We start from the raw sequence: 26,304 nt of genomic DNA, 5'->3' as shown, positions 1-26,304 counted from the left end.
CACACACACACACACACACACACACACACTCCTGGATTCCATTGTATTGGTCAACTATTGGCCAGTCTCTGGTCTGCCATTTTTAGCCAAGGTGCTCATGCACACAGTGGTGATTCAGCTCCAAGGACTCCTGGAGGAAACCAGTGATTTAGATCTATTTCAGTCTGGCTTCAAGCTAGGCTTTAGAACTGAAATAACATTGGTGAATGGCCCTCTTTTTGGGGAGAACTGGATACAGAGAGTGTGCCCTTTTTAGGTTCTGCTGGACTTCTCTGTTGACTTTCTTATACCATCTATAATGGTATCCTTGTAGACCACTTGTCTAGAATGAGGACTGAAGGTATAGGATTGAAGGATACCCCTGCTAACTGGGTAAGAGGCACTTTTTAAGTGGGTGCTCTTTTATTTAGCGGGGGGGAAAGTAACTGGTCTTCCTCACCCCAGCAGTGTCTTTTCTAGTGGCTGTCTGCTGGTGTTCTTTTGCATCTTTTTAGATTGTGAGCCCTTTTGGAACAGAGAGCCATTAGTTAGTTGTTTGATTTTCTCTGTAAACTGCTTTGTGAACTTTCCATTGAAAAGCAGTATACAAATACTGTTAATAATAATAATAATATAGCGGCTTTGATCCTTCCTGGTGGACAGGTTCTAGAAAGCAATGCTGGAGGAATCCCTTTTTGGACCATGCACTTTCACTTATGTCCCACAAAATTCTATTCTGTCCCCCTGTGCTTTTTAACATCTGCATGAAGCCACTGGGAGAGGTCATCCTAGGGTTGGGTGTCACCCATATGCAGATGTTGCCCAGCTCTCTCATTTCCAGCATCAGCCAAGGAGACTGGGCATCCTAAGCAACTCTCTGAAGGTGGTAATAGATTCTTCACCCTCATCCAAATTAAATTCAAATAAGAAAGAGGTGTTATTGATGAAGAGATCTGCAAACAAAGGAGATTGTGAGACTTTTGGGGACAGGGAATCATTTGGTTTATTTTACTATGGAAACTGCTTCATAGTCAGAAAGTGAACTACTCAAAAAGCGGTATATAAATATTCATATTAATAACAACAATCTATTCTGAATGGAGTTACACTCTCTTTGAAGGATCGGGTTTGATGTATGGAGGTACAAAGATTCAAAACAGTTCACAATACAAATTAAAACACAGGAAAAATCAGATATAACTATGAGACTGTCCAACATGCCTGTAATCCTTCCTCACTATAGCAAGGGATGGCCCCTACTGCTCATTACCTCCACACAGATAAGAAGTATCTTGCCCATATCTTCTGCCTTTATTATGCCAAGGCCAACCTACCCATGAGGCTGAAGTGGCCATTTCAAGCAGCAGGTTTGGGAGGTGGTGGGGGATGACTCTCCTTATCCTGTTCAATGAAAGTGAGCAAAAAGAGGATGGAGCCAGTAGCAGTCTCCAGCACCTCCACTGCAAATCATTACAGCAGCTCAGAGATCCCGTTTTGAGTGTTCATAGAAACTTGGGGAACGAAATAGTTCCATCTACAATTTTCTTGCCACTATATAGAATAACCAATATAAGTTGGTGATTCTACAAAATTTTGCAGTACAATTTATTTATTTTTGCATTTTTATACCATCCTTCCTCCAAGGAGCTCAGAGTGCCAAAGATTGGCAAAGAGATTAAAATCCCAGTTCAAGTTACTCACCCTTTTCCATCCTTACACTCCCAATGCAGCAAGGTACATGGGTGAGTCCCTCCTGTGAGCTGCTTCCCATGTTGAAACTGAGCATCACATCTAAGCATCCTTATGCATGACCTGGGGGGAAAATGCCTAGGAATGATGATGTCATGACTCTATCCATTCATACTGGATATTTTTCAACCACCTGAGCATCCCTATCTGCCTTTTGATGTAGTCAGATCACTGGGTGCCCAGTTATCTGTTGCATGCCAGTCCAAGGTGGGCTGGGTTTGATCTGTTCTAGCTGAATGCTGATGATGATAAACTGCTGTCTTCCAGATGATCTGCCAGCTTTGTCATGCAAAGTTTTGGCAATGATGTTGAATTAAGAGATTCACAGAGAAGCATCCCAAGACAATGGCTGATGTTCTGAATGTCTCAGCACCTGTCACAGGATACTGAGTCCTCATAGAAGGAATCATGGGGACCTAGAAGATTCACAAATAGGCAGAAAGAGATAGAAAAATTGGAGGTGTTCACTATAAACTGTAATTAAATAAACTTAGCAAGCAGATGAAGTTACACAACCTTAATATATAGGAACAGGCAATCCTGTTTGAAGTTTATGACAGACTATTTGTGGTATGAGATCTTGTCATCAATTACTTGTTTGATCTTGCAATTTCTTTGAAGAAGCAAAGAAGTGAGTCCACTGGAAACTTTATCTATAAAAAGCAGTGATAATTTAACAGGGACATATTTATTGGCATTTGAGCAGGAGGAGCTCCTGGTGGATTGTTAGTTCCATGTGTTTTGAGTGCATGTATGCATTTCTAGCAATTAAGCACACTGGTCTGTTACTGTCTTGCTCATCTCTTATTGATCTGCTAGTACTCTACTGCTTAAGTTTGCATTTTAAAATTAAATTTTGAGAAGACTATAATGCCAGTAATTGTCTACACACATTCCTCTAGAATTCCCTATGAATTCATTTTTTAAAAGAAAAATCTTTTTTTTTCCTTTCAGCTTCTGCCTTTTTTAAGGATGGGACTTCATGGGAAGAAATGCAAGTTAGATAAAACAGTCCCTTAAACCCATTGTAGAGGGATAATATTCAGTTGCTTAATTTTCATTTAAATTGTACAAAATGAGGACATCATGCTAGATTTCAACCTGTAAATTGAGTTGTTGAAATTTGTATTTAAAACATTGATACAAAAGCCAGTATGCGAATAGGAAGGAGGAATAAACTCTCTAGTGTTATACTGAATAATTAAGCTGTACTTCCCCACTTCCACTGAATACCCCAAAACTAACATTTAATCTTGGTGCTTATTTGTGAACAAATTTTTATACTCCTTTTCTAAATAAAATTTACACAAAGCAGTTTAACCCCCCTCTCCCCCCAAAAAAGACTTGATACCCAATTTTTTCCAGCTTTCCAGTGGCAATACAGCCCCAAGTTAAGGAAACAAATGTTCCCTTTTGCAGAGGAGGCCACCATGACTTCCCACCACCACTACAGGCGACAGTGCCCTGCTGCATCAGCACTGGCAAGTTGGATATGTTTGGGCCCTAAAGCAATAACAACTACTCCATCAGTAGTCAAAAATATCACATATTAAAGTAGCAGAGCTAGAATACACCTAATAAATTAAAAGCTGAGCAAAAGTTTTTATTTCAGGAAACATTAAAGTTGTTTAATGTGAGGGCCTAGGAAACCCCCTCTTGTAAGATGTTCCACAGGTGCAATGCCACAACAGAGAGGCCCTGCTCCTAGTCAACATCAAATAAAGTTGGGTAGCACCTGACCTCTATAGCGCCTACAGCAAAGTGCTTAAAGTGCATTGTTTATCCTTTCAACAGACCTGTAAGGTATGTCAGTATTATCTCCATATTGCAAGTGGGACTATTACTGAGAGAAAATGGCTTGCCTTGGGCCATCTAGGAAGTTTATGCTAGAGGCAAGGTTCTAACTTCTGACCTGCAACTCAGCCACAATATCATTTGAGATACTGATCTCAAATGATCTAATCACTTTAACCACTATAGCAGGGGTGCCCAGACCCCGGCCCGGGGGCCACTTGCGGCCCTCAAGGTCTCTCAATGCGGCCCTCAGGGAGCCCCCAGTCTCCAATGAGCCTCTGGCCCTCCGGAGATTTGTTGAAGCCCACACTGGCCCAACGCAACTTCTCTCAGTGTGAGGGTGACTGTTTGACCTCTCGTGTGAGCTGTGGGATGAGAGCTCCCTCCACTGCTTGCTCTTTCATATCTGTGATGCAGCAGCGGCAGCTAAGGAAAGGTCAGCCTTGCTTTTTGCAAGGCCTCTTATAGGCATTGAGCTATTGCAAGACCTTGATTCATTTATATAAGTTCATCTTCAATATATTCATTTATGTAAACTTATGTAAATTTATTCAAATTTTAAATGTAGATTAATTATTTCCCCGGCCCCCGACACAGTGTCAGAGAGATTATGTGGCCCTCCTGCCAAAAACTTTGGACACCCCTGCACTATAGCTATTGAGTTGTCCCAATAACTGCATTGCTACTTGTTTACGCACACTAACAGTTATGGTGAGAAGTGTTTCACCAGTTAAATTATATTTACAGAAGGAGTGTTTTCATAATGTTTTTATCTCCATAAAGCAGAAGACAATTTTGTTTGTTTTTGTAATAACCCAGTGAAAAACAAGGACCACGAAGGGAAGTTAAAGAGAGATGTATTTTGGTAGGAAAATGGATCAATACCTGCTTCATAGCAAAACTACTGCCTCTTTTCTAATGAGAATATAGTCTGTAAATATAGGAAGGTGGAAGCAGGGCTACACATTGGCTTGCCATGTGGATTGGACTGCTGTGATGAATTTCTCAAATGGGAAGGGTTTTGCAAGCAAGATGATACAGGTTCAAACACTGGCTTATCCAATACTGCAGTCCCAAGTCCTCAGTGAAGCTCATTGGGAGACTCTAGTCCGATCTCCATCTCTCAGTCTAATCTAACTCAGACGGTTGTTAAAAAGATAAAATGGAGAGGGGAGTAGAATAATCTGTAGTTAAAAAGGCCTCCAGGAAAAACTTTTGCCTGACAATTTGGGTATTTGGAACAAAGCTAATCATTTTGAAAGATAACTTGAGGTTCAGACATTCTATCTTTCAGAAAAAAATTAAATTCATCAAATAATGAAGGCTGCAATCCTGTGCTCATTTGCCTTGGAGCAAGCCCTATTGAACAGAGTTGGGCTGAGTAAGCCTACATAGGATAGTGCTGTATACTAAGGGTTTCACAGAAGATTTGTGGATCAGAAAATGGAAGGCAAAACCATAGTTGTGTTTCAGTGTTCAGTTCCATCGTGTTATTTAGTGGTCAGAAGGTGAAGGTGTTCCCACCGTGGAAGATTATGTTCAGTTGTGCCCTGTTTAGATGAACTGCAGCGAGTCATGGACTCTCCGCTCACAACAGGAGAGGAAACTGAACGCTTTCCACATGCGCTGCCTCCGGCGCATTCTCGGCATCATCTGGCAGGACAAAGTTCCTAACAACACAGTCCTGGAACGTGCTGGAATCCCTAGCATGTATGCACTGCTGAGACGCCTGCGTTGGCTCGGTCATGTTGTGAGAATGGATGATGGCCGGATCCCAAAGGATCTGCTCTATGGAGATCTCGTGCAAGGAAAGCGCCCTACAGGTAGACCACAGCTGCGATACAAGGACATCTGCAAGAGGGATCTGAAGGCCTTGGGGATGGACCTCAACAAGTGGGAAACCCTGGCCTCTGAGCAGCCCGCTTGGAGGCAGGCTGTGCAGCATGGCCTTTCCCAGTTTGAAGAGACACTTTGCCAGCAGTCTGAGGCAAAGAGGCAAAGAAGGAAGGCCCATAGCCAGGGAGACAGACCAGGGACAGACTGCACTTGCTCCCGGTGTGGAAGGGATTGTCACTCCCGGATCGGCCTTTTCAGCCACACTAGACGCTGTGCCAGAACCACCTTTCAGAGCGCGATACCATAGTCTTTCGAGACTGAAGGTTGCCAATACAATACAATTAGCTAGCTTCCTTTCTGCTGTAAAACTTCCCTCTAGATAGCAAACAAAGATTAATTCCCCCAAATCTACCAAACAATAAGACTGTTCTTAGAACATTTCCTAATCAGTAAATAACATCTTCAGCAATTGCCTGCACTGGAAGGTTGGAGGCTGGCAACAATCTTGTGTGCATGTTTGACAAAAATGACCAGTTAGGAAGAGCACATCGGTAGACAGTATTGTGCTAACTCACTGTAATGTGTTTTGTGCTTCCACAGGGATGTCTTATTTTAAGTGATGAATTGAACCATACTTCACTTGTTCTTGGAGCAAGGCTCTCGGGTGCTACAATTAGAATCTTCAAACACAATAGTGAGTATTAATATTGAGCAGCAAATGTAACAGTGGAACGAACTTGATTTGTGCAATTTCCTGTCATTTAGCATGTGAGAATTTTTCTCTGGAGATAGTAGCTGTAGTTATTTAAAATACATTAGTCCTCTTTGTGTAGTTCCCCCCTTTTTTTGCATACTCGTTGGCATGTGCACCACCATACCACTTCTTCCTTGACCCCCTTCCCCCTACTTCTCAAGCTACCAAGCTCCTTTGTCATTCTTCTCCATGTCCTCTTTCCCAACCACCCCTGCTTCCCCATTTCAACACCCCAAGAAGCAAGCAGAAAAAGTAGTTATGGAGGAGAGTTAAAGCGCTGGCCCTAGAGCATCTCCCTGAAGACAATGTAGACCTTTGCCTCCCCTTCTCTTCATACCTTAGAGAAGTGAGGAAGGGAAAAGGAAGTGGCAGTGGCTACTTGTGATGAATCCGATGGGACACGGAGTAGAGCTCATTACAGAGCCTACTCCGTGGCGGTGGTAGCAGCGAAGAGATCTTTCTTCTCTGCTACCATTGTGTCTGCTGAGAACCGTCCGGCAGAGCTGTTCCGTGTGGTATGGGGCCTCCTCCATCAGGCCTCTCCAGTAGATCAGGAGGAACACACAGTCAGCCACTGTGACGTGTTTGCACAACATTTTGCAGATAAAATCGATTGTATTTGTCACAACTTGGATGCCACATTGACAATGTCTGACAATGTCCCCTTGGCAACTGCTTGTCTGGTGTTGTGGGATTCTTTTCAGCTTGTACAGCCTGAGGACATGGACAGACTCTTTTGGAGTGTGAGGCCATCTGCTTGCCTGTTTGACCCTTGCCTAGCTTGGCTGATAAGAGCTGCCCGGGGTGGACTGGCTGAGTGGACAGGGAGGGTGGTCAACTCTTCATTGATGGAGGGGATGTTACCACTCGCTTTGAAACGGGCAGTGGTTCACCCCCTCCTGAAGAAGCGCTCCCTGGATTCCACTGTGTTAGATAACTACCAGCCAGTCTCCAACTTCCCGTTTCTGGGCAAGGTAATTGAGCAGGTGGTGGCGTCTCAACTCCAGAGGGTCCTGGATGAAGTGGATTATCTGGATCCTTTTCAGTCTGGTTTCAGGCCAGGCTTTGGGATGGAAACCGCCTTCGTCGCCTTGGTGGATGACCTACGCCGGGGACTGGACAGGGGGAGTGCATCCCTGTTGGTCCTGCTGGACCTCTCAGCGGCTTTTGATACCATCAACCATGGTATCCTTCTGGGTCGATTGGCTGAGCTGGGAGTTGGAGGCACTGCTTTGCGGTGGTTCCGCTCCTACTTGGAGGATCGGTCCCAGATGGTGGTACTGGGGGATGCCTGTTCGACACCCTGGCCCTTGAAGTGCGGGGTGCCACAGGGTTCAGTTCTGTCCCCCATGCTATTTAACATCTACATGAAACTGCTGGGAGAGGTCATCCGGGGATTTGGAGTGGGATGCCATCAATATACAGATGACACCCAGCTTTCCTCCAGACTCCAGGGTGGAGGTTGAGGTCCTGGAGCGCTGTCTGGAAGCAGTGAGGATCTGGATGGGGGTTAACAAGCTGAAATTAAATCCGGATAAGACAGAGGCTCTCCTGGTTTGGAAATCCTCAATGCAGGTGCTGGAGTATCGGCTTGCACTGAATGGGGTTGCACTCCCCCTGAAGGAGCAGGTCCGCAGCTTGGCGGTCCACCTGGACTCACAGCTGCTCCTGGATTCCCAGGTGGCGGCTGTGGCTAGGGGGCCTTCGCTCAGCTTCGGCTGGTGCGCCAGCTACGGCCGTACTTGGATCGTGCAAACCTGGCCACGGTGATCCATGCCACGCTGACGTCAAGGCTAGATTATTGTAACGCGCTCTATGTGGGGCTGCCCTTGAAGACGGTTCAGAAACTGCAACTAGTGCAGAATGCGGTGGCCCATGTAGTTACTGGAGGTAGGTGGTTTGACTGTCAGTCCGCTTCTCCGGCAGCTGCACTGGCTGCCCATTCGTTTCTGGGCCCAATTCAAGGTGCTGGTTTTGACCTTTAAAGCCCTATACTGCTCTGGTCCAGGATATCTCAGAGACCGCCTACTCCCGTACAATCCGGCCCATCCTCTTAGGTCATCAGAGAAGGCCTTTTTACAAGTGCCGCCGCCTAGGGAGGTATGTGGGGCAGCCGCAAGAAATAGGGCCTTCTCAGTAGTGGCACCAACACTATGGAATTCCCTTCCTCTTGACTTAAGAACTGCTCCCTCTCTTGAAACTTTTTGGCGAGGCCTGAAGACCCTTCTGTTCAGACAAGTCTTCTGAGTTCCTAGCCTTTTTAACATCTCTTAATATTTTTTAACATCTGTTTACAGGCCTGATCCTTTTTTAATTTGCTGCGCTATGCACTTATCTGACTAGTTTTTATCTGACTACTGTTTTTACAATATGTTATTTTTATTTGTTTTAAACTATGTTTTTAATGTGTTTTAACCTTGTTTTGTAAGCCGCCTTGAGTCCCTTCAGAGAGAAAGGCAGGGTAAAAATAAAGTATAATAATAATTATAATAATTATAATTATAATAATACTGTTGCTGGGCCTGGGTGTGCCTACACTCTCATATGCACACTCTCTCTCTGCACTAGACTGGGCCTGGCCAAGAGAAGATGAACACCCAGCCTGGAGGCAGCAGCTCCTGTTGCCAGGTCACTCAGTCTTCCTCTCTCTTTGTTGCACATGTGAGCAGTCCAGTAGCAGCAGCTGCCACTACCTCCAGCCACTAGTAAGGGTCCAGCACAAGTAGCACACAGGTGTGGGGTATGGTGCAGAGCACCACTGCCACCGCTGCCTGAAAGAGCTGCTTCGCCCTGTCTCATAGGTGGGCTGACCCTAGCTGTTGGGAGCATATTTGAATGTTATATGCTAAAATACCTGTATGACAACACAGTGGTTAAGTGTCTTCTGTTCTATGGATAGCTCTGGCAGTGGTGCATCAAGGTAGTAGGACAGTTCTGTAAAGGAAGTTCTTTAGTGCTGTATGTGTAAGACTTGAAAATATTTTTATCCAATGTAACTTTCCAACAACAGCCAAGTGTGCTTGTAATTATATCATGATTAATAACTACAGTATGCTGTGCACACATACTCTTTACCTAGTTTTACTTGTTCTTGTTCATGATGCATACTTTCTATTACCCCTGAGGTATGTGAATTAAGTTATATTTCATTAAAAGCCTTTTGGGTGGGAAATGGGCCTCTGTTGTATCAGCTGTTCATCTGTACCAAGGCTGGCCAAGAAGCCATTCAACTGTCTCCATCAGATTTTTAGAATGTAATTTAACAAATCCACTGGCTGGCAGGCATAAAACCTTACTGACAGAGAGGATGAAAGTCATGTTTCAAAACAGCAACTAAATATAGGCCATCTTTTCAGTTCACTAGTGGGTAACTTTTTCTCCATATATATGGAGTAATATATAATATGTGTGAGAATAATATTTTGTAGCATTATGGAAGCATAGTGGAATACTGAAATGTATCAGTTTCCAGAACATACTATAAGGTGTGTGATTTAAGGCCTGAACCAGGTGTGTGCTACGATTCATTGTGTGTGATAAAGCTGCTATTTCATCATCCCTCCCACCAAACTATTACCTTATCGCAAGTTCAAACACTGATAAGTCTGAGTTGATAGTCTTGGCAAATATTGCTGAACTGAAACTAAAATTAACCTGGCTAGTTCAACAGAAACCTCAGCAGTTGATGGAAAATATTCACTACTTGGCCTTTGTAAAGTCCTAATAGAAGTTTTCATGTTTTGTCAGTTGATCTTTAAGTAGACGCCTAGACGCCTTTAAAAGGGGATTGGACGAGTTTCTGGAGGAAAAATCCATTATGGGGTACAAGCCATGATGTGTATGCGCAACCTCCTGATTTTAGGAATGGGTTAAGTCAGAATGCCAGATATAGGGGAGAGCACCAGGATGAGGTCTCTTGTTATCTGGTGTGCTCCCTGGGGCATTTGGTGGGCCGCTGTGAGATACAGGAAGCTGGACTAGATGGGTCTATGGCCTGATCCAGTGGGGCTGTTCTTATGTTCTTAGAGGTTGAGAACACCAAAATTGGTCTGTTTTAACAGTTAGCTGGTCTACAAAGGCATATGTTTTATATTTAAGTCTTAAGATCCCACAGGGCACTTTCTACTTAGCCGTATTGACATACATCATCATAATTAGACATTTTTTACTACACAAACTGGAAGCTTCTCTGTCTAGATCAAGAACAGATTTTCTGAGTACGTACAGGTGTACAAGGTCCACATTGTAACCACTCTGTTATAAGAAGGCCTATATGTGAGATATATACTGTTTTCTGTTACCTTGAAAAAAGTTTAGTTCTAGCCCTTGGAGGAACTCAGCCAATATATTTCTGCAAGCCGCACATTATTTGTCAAAGAGCTCCATGTGGCTCATGAACCATAGTTTGACCACCTTGGATTAGAATATACAATATTCTATTATACCATTAGAGCAAGGTGATATTGTTGCCATCAAGCAACATGAATGGCTGTTATGTGCTATGAGAGATCATATCTGTATTCCTCCAAAGCTGGAACATTTTTCTGTGATATATTCTTTGTATATACAGAGCTTGAAGGCTAATGGTGGAAAAATGCATTCCTCAGTTGAATCAACTCATTTCTGCCTAGCCAACAGGTGAACACATTTGATCCCTGTTGCGTGTATGCAATGTTGGGCAGAAAGGCTTTTAATGTCATTCAGAAAACACATACTCTCAGCAACTTCTAGACTGGTACCCAGCTTGGATTTCGCTAGAACTCTACTATTAAAGTACCTGTCACTGCCCTTGCAGTTCCTCATTTGACTTTTGTTAATGTTGCCCTTTGGCAAAGCTCTGCCTTCAGTGTGGGGATGACTCCTCTGGAGCAGGATCAGTGTGGGAAAACAGGCTTAATTTAAGCTGATCCTTTTCCTTTTGTGCAAGCAGTATACTCTCTCCTAAGCCTGCAGCAGTTCATTACTTCACCACACTGGTCCTTGTGCCTGGTATTGAAGTTGGATAATGCTTACCAGGAGTGTAATTATGGTGATTACAGTAAGAATCAACGTTGGCTAGCAAGTGGCCCATACTAGTTGTTTGTGTTAACATGCACATTATTTACTATGAAGTTACCAGATAATTTATTAGACTGGCATCTTGCACAAAGATTTTCCCTCAGTATGATCATTAGATGTTCATAAGGTGTGGTACATAAATAGCCATGAATTACAGTGCTTCTGCACAAGACATTCTTTAGTGATCCAGGCCTAGGTAGTGGTGTACACATATTTAGCAGAACACTGCAGATTTATAATGCAGTTCTGAACAAAACAGTTCTGGGGAGCTATATTCCCTGAAAGGGGTCCAAATCAGTGCGCGGACCCCGTTTCTTCCTGTGCAGGGGTCGTGACTGTATTGAGGTGCCATCTCCAGACACTCAGTGATGACGTTGCATGTCATCACCAAATTTCCAGGTTGCTCCATTCCTGCGCAGAGCTTAACTTTGAGCCGCACTCCCTCACAGCTTATTTGGAGCCTTGCTGGGGGAGGGGGGGCGGGTGGCATGGTAAGTGAACATCGAGGATGTACACCCTTGGAGGCCAAGCTCTTTCTCCAAGCAAAGATACTTCTTGATGGTAAAGGGAAGCTAAGCCTGTCTGCCACCAAAAAAGGGAGGTGCTCTTTGGACATTACAGACTTTGTAGCACATCCTTGGAGCACAACTTCACTACCACTTCAGGAGGGTTCAGGATGGAAGTGTAATTGGAAACTGGGGAAATGCCTCAAAGCCCAACTAAACCAAAAGATCTTCACTGCCAAATTGTTCATGGTGGACAATGCTAAAAAGATAATGTGTATTTTCATTTTGGATCCCCACTGTTAATATCTGTTGGAAACCTTTTACACCTTGTACTGCCTTAGAAGGCTGTTGTTTGGTACCAAGAACCTCATACCCTCCAACACAGGGATCCCCAAACTTTCAACTGCCAGGGTGATAGGGTCCACTCAGTCAAGAATTTTCACAATGGCAGAAAAATATTTGCAACTGATAGGCTGTTTGTTTGCTATCGCTCTCTCACCTGGCCTCTCAGTGAGAGCAACCCAACCCAGTACTCATCTGTGAGAAGGTGCATGGCGGCAGGTCAAGTCAGAAGAGGAAAAATGGGGAGGTACAGGTTGAGTCTTGTTATTCTTGAGGGTTCCACTCCCATAATTCATGTGGATGGCAAAAATCGCATTAAAGAAAATCCATTTAAAAAACAATGTCCTTTTGCTCAGTGATTTAAATACAGCCTTACTGACCTTTGTAATGCATCAAGCAGACAATCAGTCTCTCCAGGGGCTTAGAAAGGCTTCACTCTGATGCAGCAATCCCTCCAGGTGCAGCTTGGGGGGGGGGTGGAGATTGGAGGAGGTGATGATCACTGTAATTTAGCATTCTTTCACATGCTCAGGAGAAAGAAAGGGGTTGCTTGTCTCAGAGTGAAGCTGTTCTAAGTGCCTGGAGAGAGAATGATTGATGGATTATCAGCTGGCTGCCCTCTGTCGCATTAATGAGACTATTATTAAAGGATTTTTTCCTTTAATTTAAAGGGCCCTTCTCATCATGTTGAGATAAAACCATAGGTGAAAAATCGATGAATAATTAGGTTATAAATCATTATAATGCCACTAGGCTCATCAGGCTGCTCAAAATGTGTTAGAGGTGGAGAGAGAGTGCCCATAGGCTTGGGGACCCCTCCTCCAGTTTTTAAGGCAGTACTGCTCAGGGCAACCTGAAAGCACAGTTGATTTCTTTTTATCCTTCCCACTCAAGCAAGTATTTTGTATGGGACTAAACCACCAGGAGAGAAACCTTATCTCTAGTGCAGGGTTGCTCAAACCCTGACCCGGGGGCCTCCAATCTGACCCGCAGGGAGCCCCAAGTATCCAATAAGCCTCTAGCCCTCTGGAGACTTGCTGGAGCCCACACTGGCCCGACGCAACTAATCTCAGCACAAGGGCCGACTGTTTGACCTCTCGCGTGAGCTGTGGGCCAAGGTCTCCCTCCACTGCTTGTTGTTTCATGTCTGTGAAGCAGCAGTAGCAGCAAAGGAAGGCCCAGCCTTGCATTGCACAAGGTCTTTTTTAGGTCTTGCATTGCACAAGGTCTTTTTTAGGTCTTGCATTGCACAAGGTCTTTTTTCATATAAGTTCCATCTCTAATATTTTCATTATGTAAATTCCAATTTTAAATGTAAAATTCATTCTTTTTCTCCCAACCCCCAACACAGTGTCAGAGAGATGATGTGGCCCTCCTGCCAAAAATTTGGACACCCTTTCTCTAGTAGATTGATAGGGTTACTGGTGGTATGAGGTCGCAGTGGACTTGACTTCAGCATCCTTTCCAAACAGCTGGTGCAGGTTCTGAATTACTTCTCATCATTTCCTTCATGGGTGGTTTTGAAGTTCTTAAGACTGAGTCCTTCAGTAATAAATGAGTTGGATAAAACAAAAGACTAATTTTTTAACTTTCAACTATAGATAAAAGCTAATTATCACATTTGTGATAATTATATTCTTATATACTACTTATATAAGGATATATTCTTATATATTCTATATATAAGGAGATCGGGGCATTATTTCATTCTGTTTTCTGCAGCCTTGTGAGGTAGGTTAGACTGAGAGATAATGAAGTTCATATCTGAGCAAGGGTCTGAAACCAGGTCCCTAGTTGAAGTCAGATCATCACACCTATGCTGTTCACTAATGTATTTCCCAAAGTGAGACGGAATATGGTAAAAGATTGCATTTTATATTACAAGATTAAATTCACCTTAAACCAATGACTATAAAATAGTTCTTTATACTGAAGTTAGGTTTTGCTTTCCTATTGTGTGCTAATATAGACGGATTAGACTCAGAAACTATTATTTAACACTGTATCTTCTTTTGTATTTCTATAATTAGATATACAGAGCTTAGAAAAGTTGTTGAAAGATGCAATAATAAATGGTCAGCCTCGAAGCCGGAGAGCATGGAAGAAAATTCTCATTTTAGTAGAGGGCATTTACAGGTATGTAATGCATTTTTTAATTTCAACTGAGCAGATCGACTTGTAGAAATTGGTTTAAACTTGGGAGACTTTCACTATCAAAATAACCTGTTAAGCTCACTGATCTGAGCTCAAAATGCATACAGAAGCTCCCTACTCATGAACATGCAAATTAGGGAACACTTTCTACTCCAACTCCTTACACTGACAACATGCAGAGTGGAACTGACAGCAGCAGAGAAGGGGACATTACTGTACTTGGGAACAAAAAGACTTATGAACCAACATGTGAACCCTGTGAACCAACCCTGTGAACCAACATGTGCATAAGTATGGGAGCTTCTATACAATTAAAAGCTACTTTAGATGTACCTAGTGGCATGCCTGGTGGGTTTTTTTAACATTTTGTTTTTACTATTGTTGTTCAACAGCAGAATTTCTATCCACAACTCAAACTACTTTTGAAACTCTGAAACTGAGTTGTTGTTGTTTTTAAATGTTGCATGGGTAGGAGCTGGTCCTTGAAAAACACAAGTCCAAAGCCTGCTTGGGCACACAGAACTGTTAGCACCTTTCTTTGGAAGCCTGGTCACGGTTAGTGACACAGTTTCAGTAACACGCTTAAGGGTGCAGTCCTAACCATGAGTTGGGCAGGCACAAATACAGAGGCACGGAGGTGCGCTGGCACATGGAGGCTTCATCCAGCCTCCATTGCAGCTTGCGGTGCGAGCCTTATGTTGGCTGATGCAAGGCTCTGGGGTGGGCCAGGGGGTGATGGAAGGGAGGTGTTCCGGGGCAGGGGGAGGGCAGGGCAGAGGGCAGTCCTGGGGACAGACAGGTGGGGAGCGGGAGGTGGGGCTGGGATCCAGCTGTTATGCCAGATCCCAACCCCCGTTCCCAAGCAACGTGGAGTGACTTCAAGCCGCTCCACTTTCCTTGAACTTGTGCCACCTCCTGAGGTGGTGCACATTTGAGGAGACCCATGGGGGCTGCAGTGGCTTACCCGGCGGTAAGGGGAAGAGTTTCCCCTTACTGCTGGCTGCGTCACTTTGGCACCCTATCTCATGCTAGATACAGTGCAAGCCTCCTGGCTTGCCTGTTCCAGCGCAAGATAGTGCGCACTGTAAGCATCTTCCAATCACTGCAGGCACTCACCTATAAGTCAATCTCACAGATAAGTTGAGGGCAAAAATATCATGGAATTTTCTATGACCCTTGGATAAGTCGGGGGTTAAACTTAGGGGGGGTGTCTGAATGTAGTTTTGATTGATTTTACCCGAGGCCAAATCCTGAAAAATAACCTACCACTAATTGTTACCTAAGAACTGTACAGTCTCTAATTTATTAAAAACATAGTAAAAGATCATAAGATACATTTTTATTCTTTTTAAATTCTGGTCTTCACCACCTTTTTGTAAACACTATCTGTGCACTGTCAACAACATACCAGTAGAACAGTGATTCCCAACCTGGTATTCATGTACTCCCAGGGGCACTCAACAGGACCTTTAGGGGTACTTGAAAAAGAATGGCTATAATGGCAGAAATGGGCAGGTCGTGCTCCAGAATGCTTTGCAGGGCCAGCAAGGCAGGAAGGAAGGTAGCCAGTTGGCTGTAAAGCCCCACCAATAGCTAGTTTTTTGTCATCAATTCATCTATGAACCTGTGATTGAAAACCATCACAGTAAAAAAGCTGAAACAGAATATGGAAAGTGATCAATCAGCCAGAATTTCTCAGCACACTTCTGGTGCAAAGGCAGAATCTTCTGTTCTTCAAACAGATGAAAAGAGAAAATATGTGATAAATACATGAAGTCTGGGCTTTCAGAGAGAGGAGATGAGGGCTTGTATTATTAATTACAAACATTTTGCTAATATGAAGGGTACAATTTATGGAAATGGACTGCCAAGGGATATGCAAGTGAAAAAGGTTGGGAACCACTGCAGGAGATCCATGAATCAAATCCACCTTTAAGGTGTGTTAAGTCAGAAGCTCTACTTACAACATACAAGCCATAACACATAACTGAGAGTGTGCAATTCAATTCACAGCCGAAAGATGCAGCTGCATATGTTTACAACCCTTTTTACTCAGAAGTAGACCCACTGCTTTCCATGGGTGTTATTCTTAAGTAATGGTGCATTGAATTGTAGCCTGGGACTTTGCTTCAAATGGAAAGGAGGATCCCATCCTGGTGTTGAAAAAAACAGATCTCTGCTAAATGCAAGCCTTTGCAAAACAGAACCAGGCTGCAACAGCATTTGCAAAATGGAACAGAGGAGAATAAAAGGTTAACTTTGGCTGGAATTTCCCATTGAAGTTACTGTAGAAACTAGTCTCTGCATTGCTTATAATGACCCACCAAACTTTTCAGACTTGAAAAGTTCTGCCTTCTGATTGACCCGGATATAAGGCAAAGCGATAAGTGGAGCTTGATTACTTGGCAAAAATTTTACTTACTATAGGCAAGCATTTACTATAGGTAAATGCCAAAGAGAAGCAGTTCACTGAAATTGAACACTTGCAACTAGCTGTTCCTCTCGCATGTTTCTTTTCCCCCAACTTCAATCATCTGATTGAGGCTGCAACTGCCTGTACTGTACAGTTGGCTGTTATTGAAACTGATGAGCAAGGGCAGGGGCACAAGTTATTGTGAAGCCCTAAACTTGGTATAGGGAATAGAGTAATAGAAACTAAAAGCAGAGACAGCAAGTCCTCATTTAAAGTTGTTGATAGGTTTTTGGAAATGGCAACTTTAAGCAAAACTACTTATAATGAAACCAGTTTTAACATAGGCTGATTGATATACATAAAAGTTCTCACAGCATATTTCAGGTCACCAAACTTCTAAAGACCCAAAACACTTTGAATATTAAACATTGAAATAAATGTGATCTTTCCGAGCCAGAGAAGACTTATGCAAACATGGGGAAAACATCCACACAATGCAAACCCTACACAGACAACAGCCCCATCCAGGAATCAATTTTTTTTTCTTAACTTTATAACAAAATGATTTAAAATGAACTGACTTTAAGTGAGGACTAGTGTATTTGAACTTTTGTTTTTCTGGGAAACCCTTATAATTCATTTGTATAGATATTTTATTTCAGAATAATATGTGACCTTAACGTGGCTTGCAAAATGAGCATTTTATATTAATTAAAAAGATCAAGCAGTATACAATGAGACGTTGAGAATGACTAGAAATACTATGATAAGTACTGCAGTTGTTCTTCTGGAAAAGCAATGAACAAAGGCTGTAAGATGGAGTTTCATAGATGATAACCTGAGGCTCAGAGTACACATGAGTACTATCTTTTTAAAAAAAAGTGGACACACACAAAGCTGTATTGCCTCTTGATAAGATTGGTTTGTTTCTCCCCCCCCCCCCCCGAAAAATTGATTTGCAGTTCTTTAGCAGTGGTGGGACCATACTGTCCAAAGATATGGGCATATCTACTGACCAAAGTGCACATGCACCAGCATCTTCACTCTGTTTCAGTCTCACACTTTTCCCTGTTTACCATGTTACAAGTGCTGCTTGTGAGTAATTAGTTGCAGGTGCCACATTCTTACAACAGTGATTGAATCCAACAAGCAGTACTCAGTATTCATCAGCAGTTCTTGTTTTCCCTTAGTATGGAAGGCTCCATTGTACGCTTGCCAGAGATAGTTGCCTTGAAGAAAAAATACAAAGCTTACCTCTACTTGGATGAAGCTCACAGCATCGGTGCCATTGGCCCAAGAGGCAGGGGAGTCTTGGATTACTTTGGAATGGACCCCAATGATATTGATGTGCTGATGGGAACATTCACCAAAAGCTTTGGAGCAGCTGGAGGATACATAGCTGGCAAAAAGGTAACATCAATTATCTCTGGCATTTGCAAGAATGCAAAACCTCAGGGGTAGTAACCACTACCATCTTTTTTTTAAAAACGAAGCCTACCAACTAATAATTGGCCTGTTACGAATTCAGGATTTAGGGTTCTGCTACCTAACTCCTAGAAAATCCTGCAGATGTTTCTGAGCTTTTTAATTTTGTGTCATGTAAACCCTTGGATATATGTTTAATAATACTTAATATTTATATAGTACTTTTTGACTGTGCAAAGTACAATGCGAACTGCAGAATTACACTCAGAGACCAAGCTGGGAATGAACTGTCCATGACAGGAGCTTATGAATTGTCACACATCAAAGCAAACATGAAACTAGAAGTCATAGTTTCTTTGTGGCATTACATTGGCTCTTAAGTTTCCACTGAAAGGTCTCCGAGATGACCCTAGAATTCCCCCCCCCCCCACACACACACACACTCACACAGAAGGCCCTTTTGGTATTGGTCTACTTAAGACTTTTTTATTCAAAGAAGCTTTTAGCTGTTGACACAATGGACTGGCACTTTTGAATGAATGTTATTTTAATATTGTGATCCATTGGGGTCTGATTTCCTTTATTGTTTTAATTGTTTTAGAAAATTTTAATATTTTAGTATTAATCTTTTACTTATATTGTGGTTTTATGTTGTAAACCACCTCGGGTACCCAGTGTGGGATAAAAATTCTTTAAATGAATACTCAATATACAGAAGAAAAAAGAGTGGTGGAATTAAAGTACAAAAAGCTAGATAAAAGATCTTGATGTAACATTTGCAACAGCCCCGTAAGGTAACTAAGTATTATCCCTTATTGTAGTGGGAGCTGAGACTGAGAAGGAATGACTTGTCCAAGGCCACTTAGGGTGCAGTCCTAACCCCTTATGTCAGTGCTTTCCAGCAGTGACATAAGGGCAATGCAGCTCTGAGGTAAGGGAACAAACATTCCCTTACTTTGAGGAGGCCTCTGTGAGTGACACCCAACTATAGGATGCAGAACACGTCCCATTGGCACCGCTATGCCAGTACTGGAAAACAATGACATAAAGGGTTAGAATTGCGCCCAAAGTGAGTTAACGGTCGAAGCAAGAATTGAACTGGGAAAGTCCTGGTTTGCAGCTTAGCTGTCTATGAGACTGGCTGTTTGCAGTAAGCTTGAGGGTTTTCCTGTGGTCCAGTGCGAGTCCATAGTACAGGCATCTCCTCAAGAAATGTGCTGTATAGCGCAGGTGAGGTTGTTCCAGTTTAAAGTCCCCCTTTCCACTCACCAGGTGTTTCGAAGCACCATTTGCGCAGTGCTTGTTATTATCTCATAACATATCAGCTATTTGAAACCTCCTGTTTGTGGCATGCAATGACTCTGCTGTGTTCTAGTATTCAGAGAGCGAAAATCACTTTGTTCCACTGGTTTGTATGAGAGTTGTTTGTGATACCACCTTTTTCAGTCAGTGTCATTGAGTATTACAGTGATACAGGTGAAAATCATGCAGTAGCCTTGCATGTTGACAACCTAATTCTCAAACATGCTTGGAATGTCTCTCTGCATCTCTTTGTTGTTGACTTTAATAGTGGCTTTTTACTGTAGGGATTTATTGTGCTCTCAGAAGCTATGTGTTTGCCAGGAAAACTGCTTTTTCTCAATGAGTCACACTAAGAAAGAGTTGCAGCTGTATAGAACTTATCTGTGGTCCTGCCGAAGGATTAAATGCAACCTAAACTTAAATAACCATTTTATGTTGGATACACAGAATCCTGAGCATTATGATACTTCTGTGAATTTGCAGTTCATATGTGATTGATTATTTGTGACCCTGAGTTTTGGGTGCATAAACATTAGGAGATAATTTTGTATTCAAATCTTTTATTTTGATAAAGCAGCCTGAACTACCAATTTCTCTGTAATGATTGCACTTCATGCCATGTTGACAGAGAGCAGGGTTTAGTGCTGTTTTGTAAGTTCTTGCCTCTGAAGCAGGGTTGCTGGTGACAGAGAGGGAGGGATTTGATGCACAGAGACATTTGGGGGAACTGGACATATAATTAAGGTTATTCCTGTGTTCTGCTTAAGTACAAAGCTAATTTGAAATGGTATATCAGTAAATTTCTCATCTCTGGTATGATATTTCTTTCCAGCTTTTATGGCATGGGTTATTCATATAAAAAGAGAAGATGCTATGCCCTGTGTGAGTAAAAGGGTTTATATGTTGTTTACAGCACAATCCTATATACATCTACTCAGAAGTAAGCCCCATAGAGTTTAATGGAACTTATGCCTCTTATACCTCCTGATTTTAGAAAAGGGCTATGTCAGATGCAAAGGAGGGCACCAGGATGCAAGTCTCTTGCTGTCTTCTGTGCTCCCTGAAGCATCTGATGGGCCACTGTGAGGTAGAGGAAGCTGGACTAGATGGGCATGTGGCCTGTTCCAGCGGGGCTCTTCTTATGTTCTTATACTTCCAGGTAACTCTGTATAGGATTGTAGCCTAAACGTATTTAGATTTATGGCTCCTCCAAATCCTGGGGGTTCTCTTTCAAAAACAAAGGCAAGTCCGTGCCTGTTTTGAAGGACTCATGGTGAAACTAGAATGAAGAAATGGAGTCAAAATGAGAGGAAAGAGAGAAAATTGTCTTTAAAATGTAGGACCAGAAGATTAAAGTGTTCCTATTAAGAAACATTAACCAGTGTAATGACAGTTGCTATTACTTCTGAGTATGTGATGGAGGGGAGGGCTGTTTCTAATAGTCCAGCACAGGGCTGCTCAAACATTTTGGCAGAGGGCTACATCATCCCTCTTGACACTGTGTAGAAAATCTGCATTTCAAATTAGAATAAATTTACATAAATGAATATCTTAGAGACGGAGCTTATATGAGTGAATGAATTTTGCTGGGCTTAATAATAACCAAGAGAACTAGAAAACCAACATGCAAAGAAAACACATGAGAACGATGAACAATTAATGTGAGTGGTGGAGCTGTTGTCTTGAGCCACCAACATATCAGTGAAGTCCAGGAAGGGGAGGGAAAAAATCTCAGAGCCATTTCTCTCTCAGCAAACCCACCACCCCCCTCACTAGTAAACAGCACATGGAAACAACCCTGTTTCTCCATCTCTCAGTGCCCCCCCGCCACCCCCACGACTCCTAAGTTGGCACACATTCCTTCCCATTCAAAAGCCCCACATCTTCTCCCCTCTCAGTCCAGCATCCTCACACTTCTGCAGACCCTTCTCATTCAAAAGCCCCGCGCCCACCCCTCTTTCTCCAGCACCAGCCAAGCAACCCAGCAAGATCATTCCATTCAAAAGTCCCGCACCCACCCCTCCTTCTCCAGCAACAGCCCAGCATCCCAGGTGATCTTCCCATTCAAAAGTCCCACACCTTCTCCCCCTCAGCACCCACCCAACCCCCACGCAAAGCACACCTACTGCAGCAGCATTCAGTTCCGCAGTTTCTCACCCCCATCCAACACCTGGCCTCAGCTGGGGCCTCCCCAACTCCTATTTGGATGGGTGGGGCTTCTGCAGAACTCTCAAAATAGCGGGAAAGCTCTGCAGAGCCTGCCTTGCCCTCACCGCTGCCACTGCAAGGAGCAGGCGCATTGAACAAGCGAGGGCTCCAGCAGGTCTCCAGTGGGCTGAGTGCCCATTGGAGACAGGGGGCTCCCTGGGGGGCTGGACTGGGGGTCCCCATGGGCTGCAAATGGGCCAGGGTTTGAGCAGCCCTGGTCTAGCATCATGAAACATCCTTGACTTGCCAGTTTCTCTCCTCACAGGACAAATTATAAATGCAATGTTTCTCACTGTGCACTAATTTTCTTTGCTTTGGCCCTTTCGCAATTGCTGTAAGACTGTTGCTTGAGAGAGTCCCCCAAAATTGACTTACCAAAAACAGGATTTCATTATTCAGCAAGTAGTTGGCGAACTTGGATTAAGAAGCAGCACAACAGGAACGTCCTTGTGGCAGTTTTGCATTTCAACACCCAGTGGATTTGCAGTAATCTTCAACCTCTATACAGCAGATCTTGGTTAAATCGTGTTTCCTCATTTTAAATATCTGTACCAGAAGAAACAGAGATTTTTTTATTTTTTTTATTTTTTTATTGTTGCATTGACATTATTGTTCTGTTTTTGCTCTGTTAAGGAATTAGTGGACTACTTACGAGCTCGCTCCCATAGTGCCACGTATGCCACATCTATGTGTCCTCCTGTAGCAGAACAAGTCATAAGAGCAATGAAATGTGTCATGGGACATGATGGAACCACACAAGGTAGGGTATCTTGCCAACTGTCTGTCTTAAGAGGACTCCCTTCCATGAATGAATAGAACTGATCATTCATGTGGTCCATGTTTGAACAGAACAAAAATCTTGCCTTTGAGGGGATTTGAGTGGCAGGTACACCTTGCTTGGAAGGTGTTATATAAGAACATAAGAACAGCCCCACTGGATCAGGCCATAGGCCCTCTAGTCCAGCTTCCCGTATCTCACAGCGGCCCACCAAGTGCCCCAGGGAGCACACCAGATAACAAGAGACCTGCACCCTGGTGCCTTCCCTTGAATCTGGCATTCTGACATAGCCCATTTCTAAAATCAGGAGGTTGCGCATACACATCATGGCTTGTAACCCGTAATGAATTTTTCCTCCAGAAACTTGTCCAATCCCCTTTTAAAGGCGTCCAGGCTAGACACCATCACCACATCCTGTGGCAAGGAGTTCCACAAACCAACCACACGCTGAGTAAAGAAATATTTTCTTTTGTCTCTTCTAACTCTCCCAACACTCAATTTTAGTGGATGTCCCCTGGTTCTGTTGTTATGTGAGAGTGTAAAGAGCATCTCCCTATCCACTCTGTCCATCCCCTGCATAATTTTGTATGTCTCAATCATGTCCCCCCTCAGGCGTCTCTTTTCTAGGCTGAAGAGGCCCAAACGCCGTAGCCTTTCCTCATAAGGAAGGTGCCCCAGCCCCGTAATCATCTTAGTCGCTCTCTTTTGCACCTTTTCCATTTCCACTATGTCTTTTTTGAGATGCGGCAACCAGAACTGGACACAATACTCCAGGTGTGGCCTTACCATCAATTTGTACAATGGCATTATAATATTAGCCATTTTGTTCTCAATACCTTTTCTAATGATCCCAAGCATAGAATTGGCCTTCTTTACTGCCACCGCACATTGAGTCGACACTTTCATCGACCTGTCCACCACCACCCCAAGATCTCTCTCCTGATCTGTCACAGACAGCTCAGAACCCATTAGCCTATATATGAAGTGTTGCACTGAAATAAAACAAATACTGACTTCTATATATCTTATAAGTTTTGGTCTGAACTACATTTACCAAAAGATGACACAATCACACCTATATACATGTTTTGGTGGAATCCTGTAGCCAGAAAGCCCAAGTTGTGATTAATATTTTTAAATTTATAATATCATTAAACACTGCAAAATTTTGGGTTTGTTCCTTGTTCCAGATGAAGCAAGGACAGAAAAGATGCACCAAATGAGATATATATTCTGCTTATCTAGTTATGTGTGTGAAGTGGTGCCAAAGTATTTTGGGCCAATCTTCTGTGCCAGAAAATCCAACAAGGAATAAAAAGTTTATCTGTCTGTGTCAGGGGTCGAGCCCTTGTCCAACCCCTGCCTTACCTAGCTGCAGGCCAGGGGCAGAACTGCCCGGCCACAGAGCCGCCGCCACCTCTCCAGCTGACCAGGGAAGACGCAGGGCAGCTGGGTGGGAGAGACTGCCCCCCCCAGAGCTCACCTGACCAGAGCAGTGAGCAGGGCCGGGTCGCCATTAACCACCAGAGAGGAGGGAAGCAGGCCAGGGTCAGAGCCCCTTAAAGCCTAGAGAGGGAGGAAGGGACCGAGGGTGTGGCTGGGGAGGATAAAAGCAGGGAAGCCTGTGATGACAGGCAGTTCTGGAAAGGGAAGGCAGGAGGCTGGAGCTCCTGCCTGAAGACCAAGGGCCTCAGGTCCTGCCTCCAGGGAGGAAGACAAGGGTGTTGTGAACTCCCTCCCCCTGGCTTGGTCTGAGGCTTCCCCTGCAAGGAACCCCAGAGAGGTGGACACCCCACCCAGGGGTCCCAAGATACCATCCAGCTGACCCTCGGCAACCTGCCGGGTGGCCCCCCAAAACCCCCCCCTTTTGGGGCTCCCCTCACAGTCACATTTAAAATTGGCCAGAACCATGTTAGAACTTTACACAAGGATGTGAAGAGGTACCTAGACACTTCTTATGGAGTTCTTGGTGACAGCCACATGAGCAGCATATTGTGACATAAGCATAAATCTCCAATGGTGAAGGATAAGGTATAAGAGATAGCAGCATAGCTTTTTGGTAGAGAAGCAATATAGTTCCTCAAATGCAGTTTTCTAGCATATACTCTACAGGTTCTGCAATGTGGTACCAGGGAATAGAAGATTATATGTGTGAAGAAAAATAAGAATTTATAAACACATTGTTTTATTTCTGATATAAAATTAGATCTGAAGAACATTTTTTAAAAGTACGTTCTTGCCAATGGAGGGCAATATTGTACTGTAATCTTCCAGATGATATTCTTTTTTTCTCTCTGGCCCAGAAATTCTTTCTAGGTTCGTGTGCTTTCTCAACATTGTCTCAAAACTCGTAAACCTTTTTTTTGAGCAATTATATGCCATATGAATGAGATAAAAACCTGCACCCAATTGTTGCAAAACCTCAAGGGCTGTTGTGATGTAAGGAGCATAGCAGAAAAAAAAAATACTGAGTACTGTGTGTGCACAGCAGTGTGTATTCTGAAGTTCTTTGTGTGCCAGTGTTCACATTCAGCTGAATGTCAAGAACTTCAAAAGTTAAAGAACTAGTGCTAGTGGAAATCTCCCTGCCATTCAGAGGAGTTCATCAGAAGCGTAATTAAGTTTGCTATGAGCATATTTCCCTGTTTGCCATATTGCAATTCCTGTGTCATAATGACTAAGACCTATGTCTCACAAGTGTGGCTAAGCTTCTTTGTCTAATAATTCAGGCTGCAGGCAAAGGCTGACATGATAGAATGCTCTCCCATGACAGAATTGTATACATAAACCACTAGCTTAAATACTTTCTCTGCCCCATCCCTTATCAAGATTGAAGAGAACCCTTATAATATTTCTCTAGGGAAAAGAAAGAGGTCTGTTGGGACTTCCAGAAGTGTTGAGCTATCACTTGATGTAGGCAGTACTATGGATAAATCTGTGGTGCCCTCAGTGCTTGTATTTGTGTGTTTTAAATCTGTGTTCTACTGAAAAATAAGCATGTGGTATTATAGTCCAGGAGGAGTCTGCTCAACCTCTGTGCTGCAGAGGTTGAGTACTGCCAGCGAATTTTTTTTAAAAGTTTCCTGTTGTAGATTTGATCTGCATGTGTTATCAAGAGGAAACATAGTATTTAGGTTCAAAAGTATGTAATGCCTTTCACATGCTGCCTGATATATATAGTATTGGCTCACTTTTGGTAGATAAACATTTTGAGACTAATGACCTATCTTCAGAAATTATAAGGGCTGACAAAAACTACTTGTTCTGATCTATTCAGTGTGTGAAATGTACACACCAAAATGCCCTAGCAGTGAGACCAGATGAACCTTAAGGGCAAGGAGTTCACATAACCTGGGGATCGAAGTATCTCATGGCTGTATCCCATATCACTCCCAGCCAAACCTCTGATTGTGCAGAACCATAGACATTGAAGAAGAAAATGGTTTAAATGGCTAAAACCAACACCTTGAACTGAGCTCAGTGATGAATTTGTAACCAGTGCACATGAGCAGAATGGGAGTCTCATGCTCCCAAACCCCAGGCCCCAACAAGATCCTGCATTGCTGGTTCTGGGTCTGCTGAAGTTTTCAAATGCTCTTTAAGGGTAATCCTATATAAAGCATTTTACAGCAGTTTAATCTCAGTGCAACAAGGCCATGTATTACATGCTGGGGTGAATGACACTTGCTGTCTGCTGCCTAAATATAAGAGGACACCACTTGAAAATGTGTCTCTTTGCCTAGTTAGCAGGGTAACCTGACCATCAAGGAGCAAAACCAGGCCCAGGAACTGTCCCCAAACTGCAAATCTGAACTTTCAAGGGGAGTACCTCCTCATCTAGGACAGGGAGCTGAATGACAAGAAGTGTTCATTCCTTTATGCAACTTCTGCATAAAGTTGCAAAAGCCACCTGCTGCTACATATGAATAACAAACTTATTCAAGTGTGCGTGTGTGTGCGCGCGCGCACTGTGTGTGTACACACGATGACAGAATTCAAGTACAAT

At 43.3% G+C, this 26,304-nt stretch overlaps 1 protein-coding gene across 1 annotated transcript in view; it reads left to right on the top strand.

The window, feature by feature from the left end:
• Positions 1-26,304, top strand: part of SPTLC3 (serine palmitoyltransferase long chain base subunit 3) — a 110,793-nt gene that overhangs the window by 69,616 nt on the left and 14,873 nt on the right. The window contains exons 6-9 of the mRNA XM_066622452.1: positions 5,959-6,052; positions 14,049-14,154; positions 17,776-17,995; positions 22,154-22,280. Of these exons, the coding sequence (XP_066478549.1) occupies positions 5,959-6,052; positions 14,049-14,154; positions 17,776-17,995; positions 22,154-22,280 (547 nt within the window). The remainder of the gene's footprint in view (positions 1-5,958; positions 6,053-14,048; positions 14,155-17,775; positions 17,996-22,153; positions 22,281-26,304) is intronic.

Source organism: Tiliqua scincoides, chromosome 1, assembly GCF_035046505.1.
Source record: "Tiliqua scincoides isolate rTilSci1 chromosome 1, rTilSci1.hap2, whole genome shotgun sequence".
NCBI classification, from domain to species: Eukaryota; Metazoa; Chordata; class Lepidosauria; order Squamata; family Scincidae; genus Tiliqua; species Tiliqua scincoides.
This window is presented reverse-complemented; position numbering and strand designations above follow the sequence as displayed.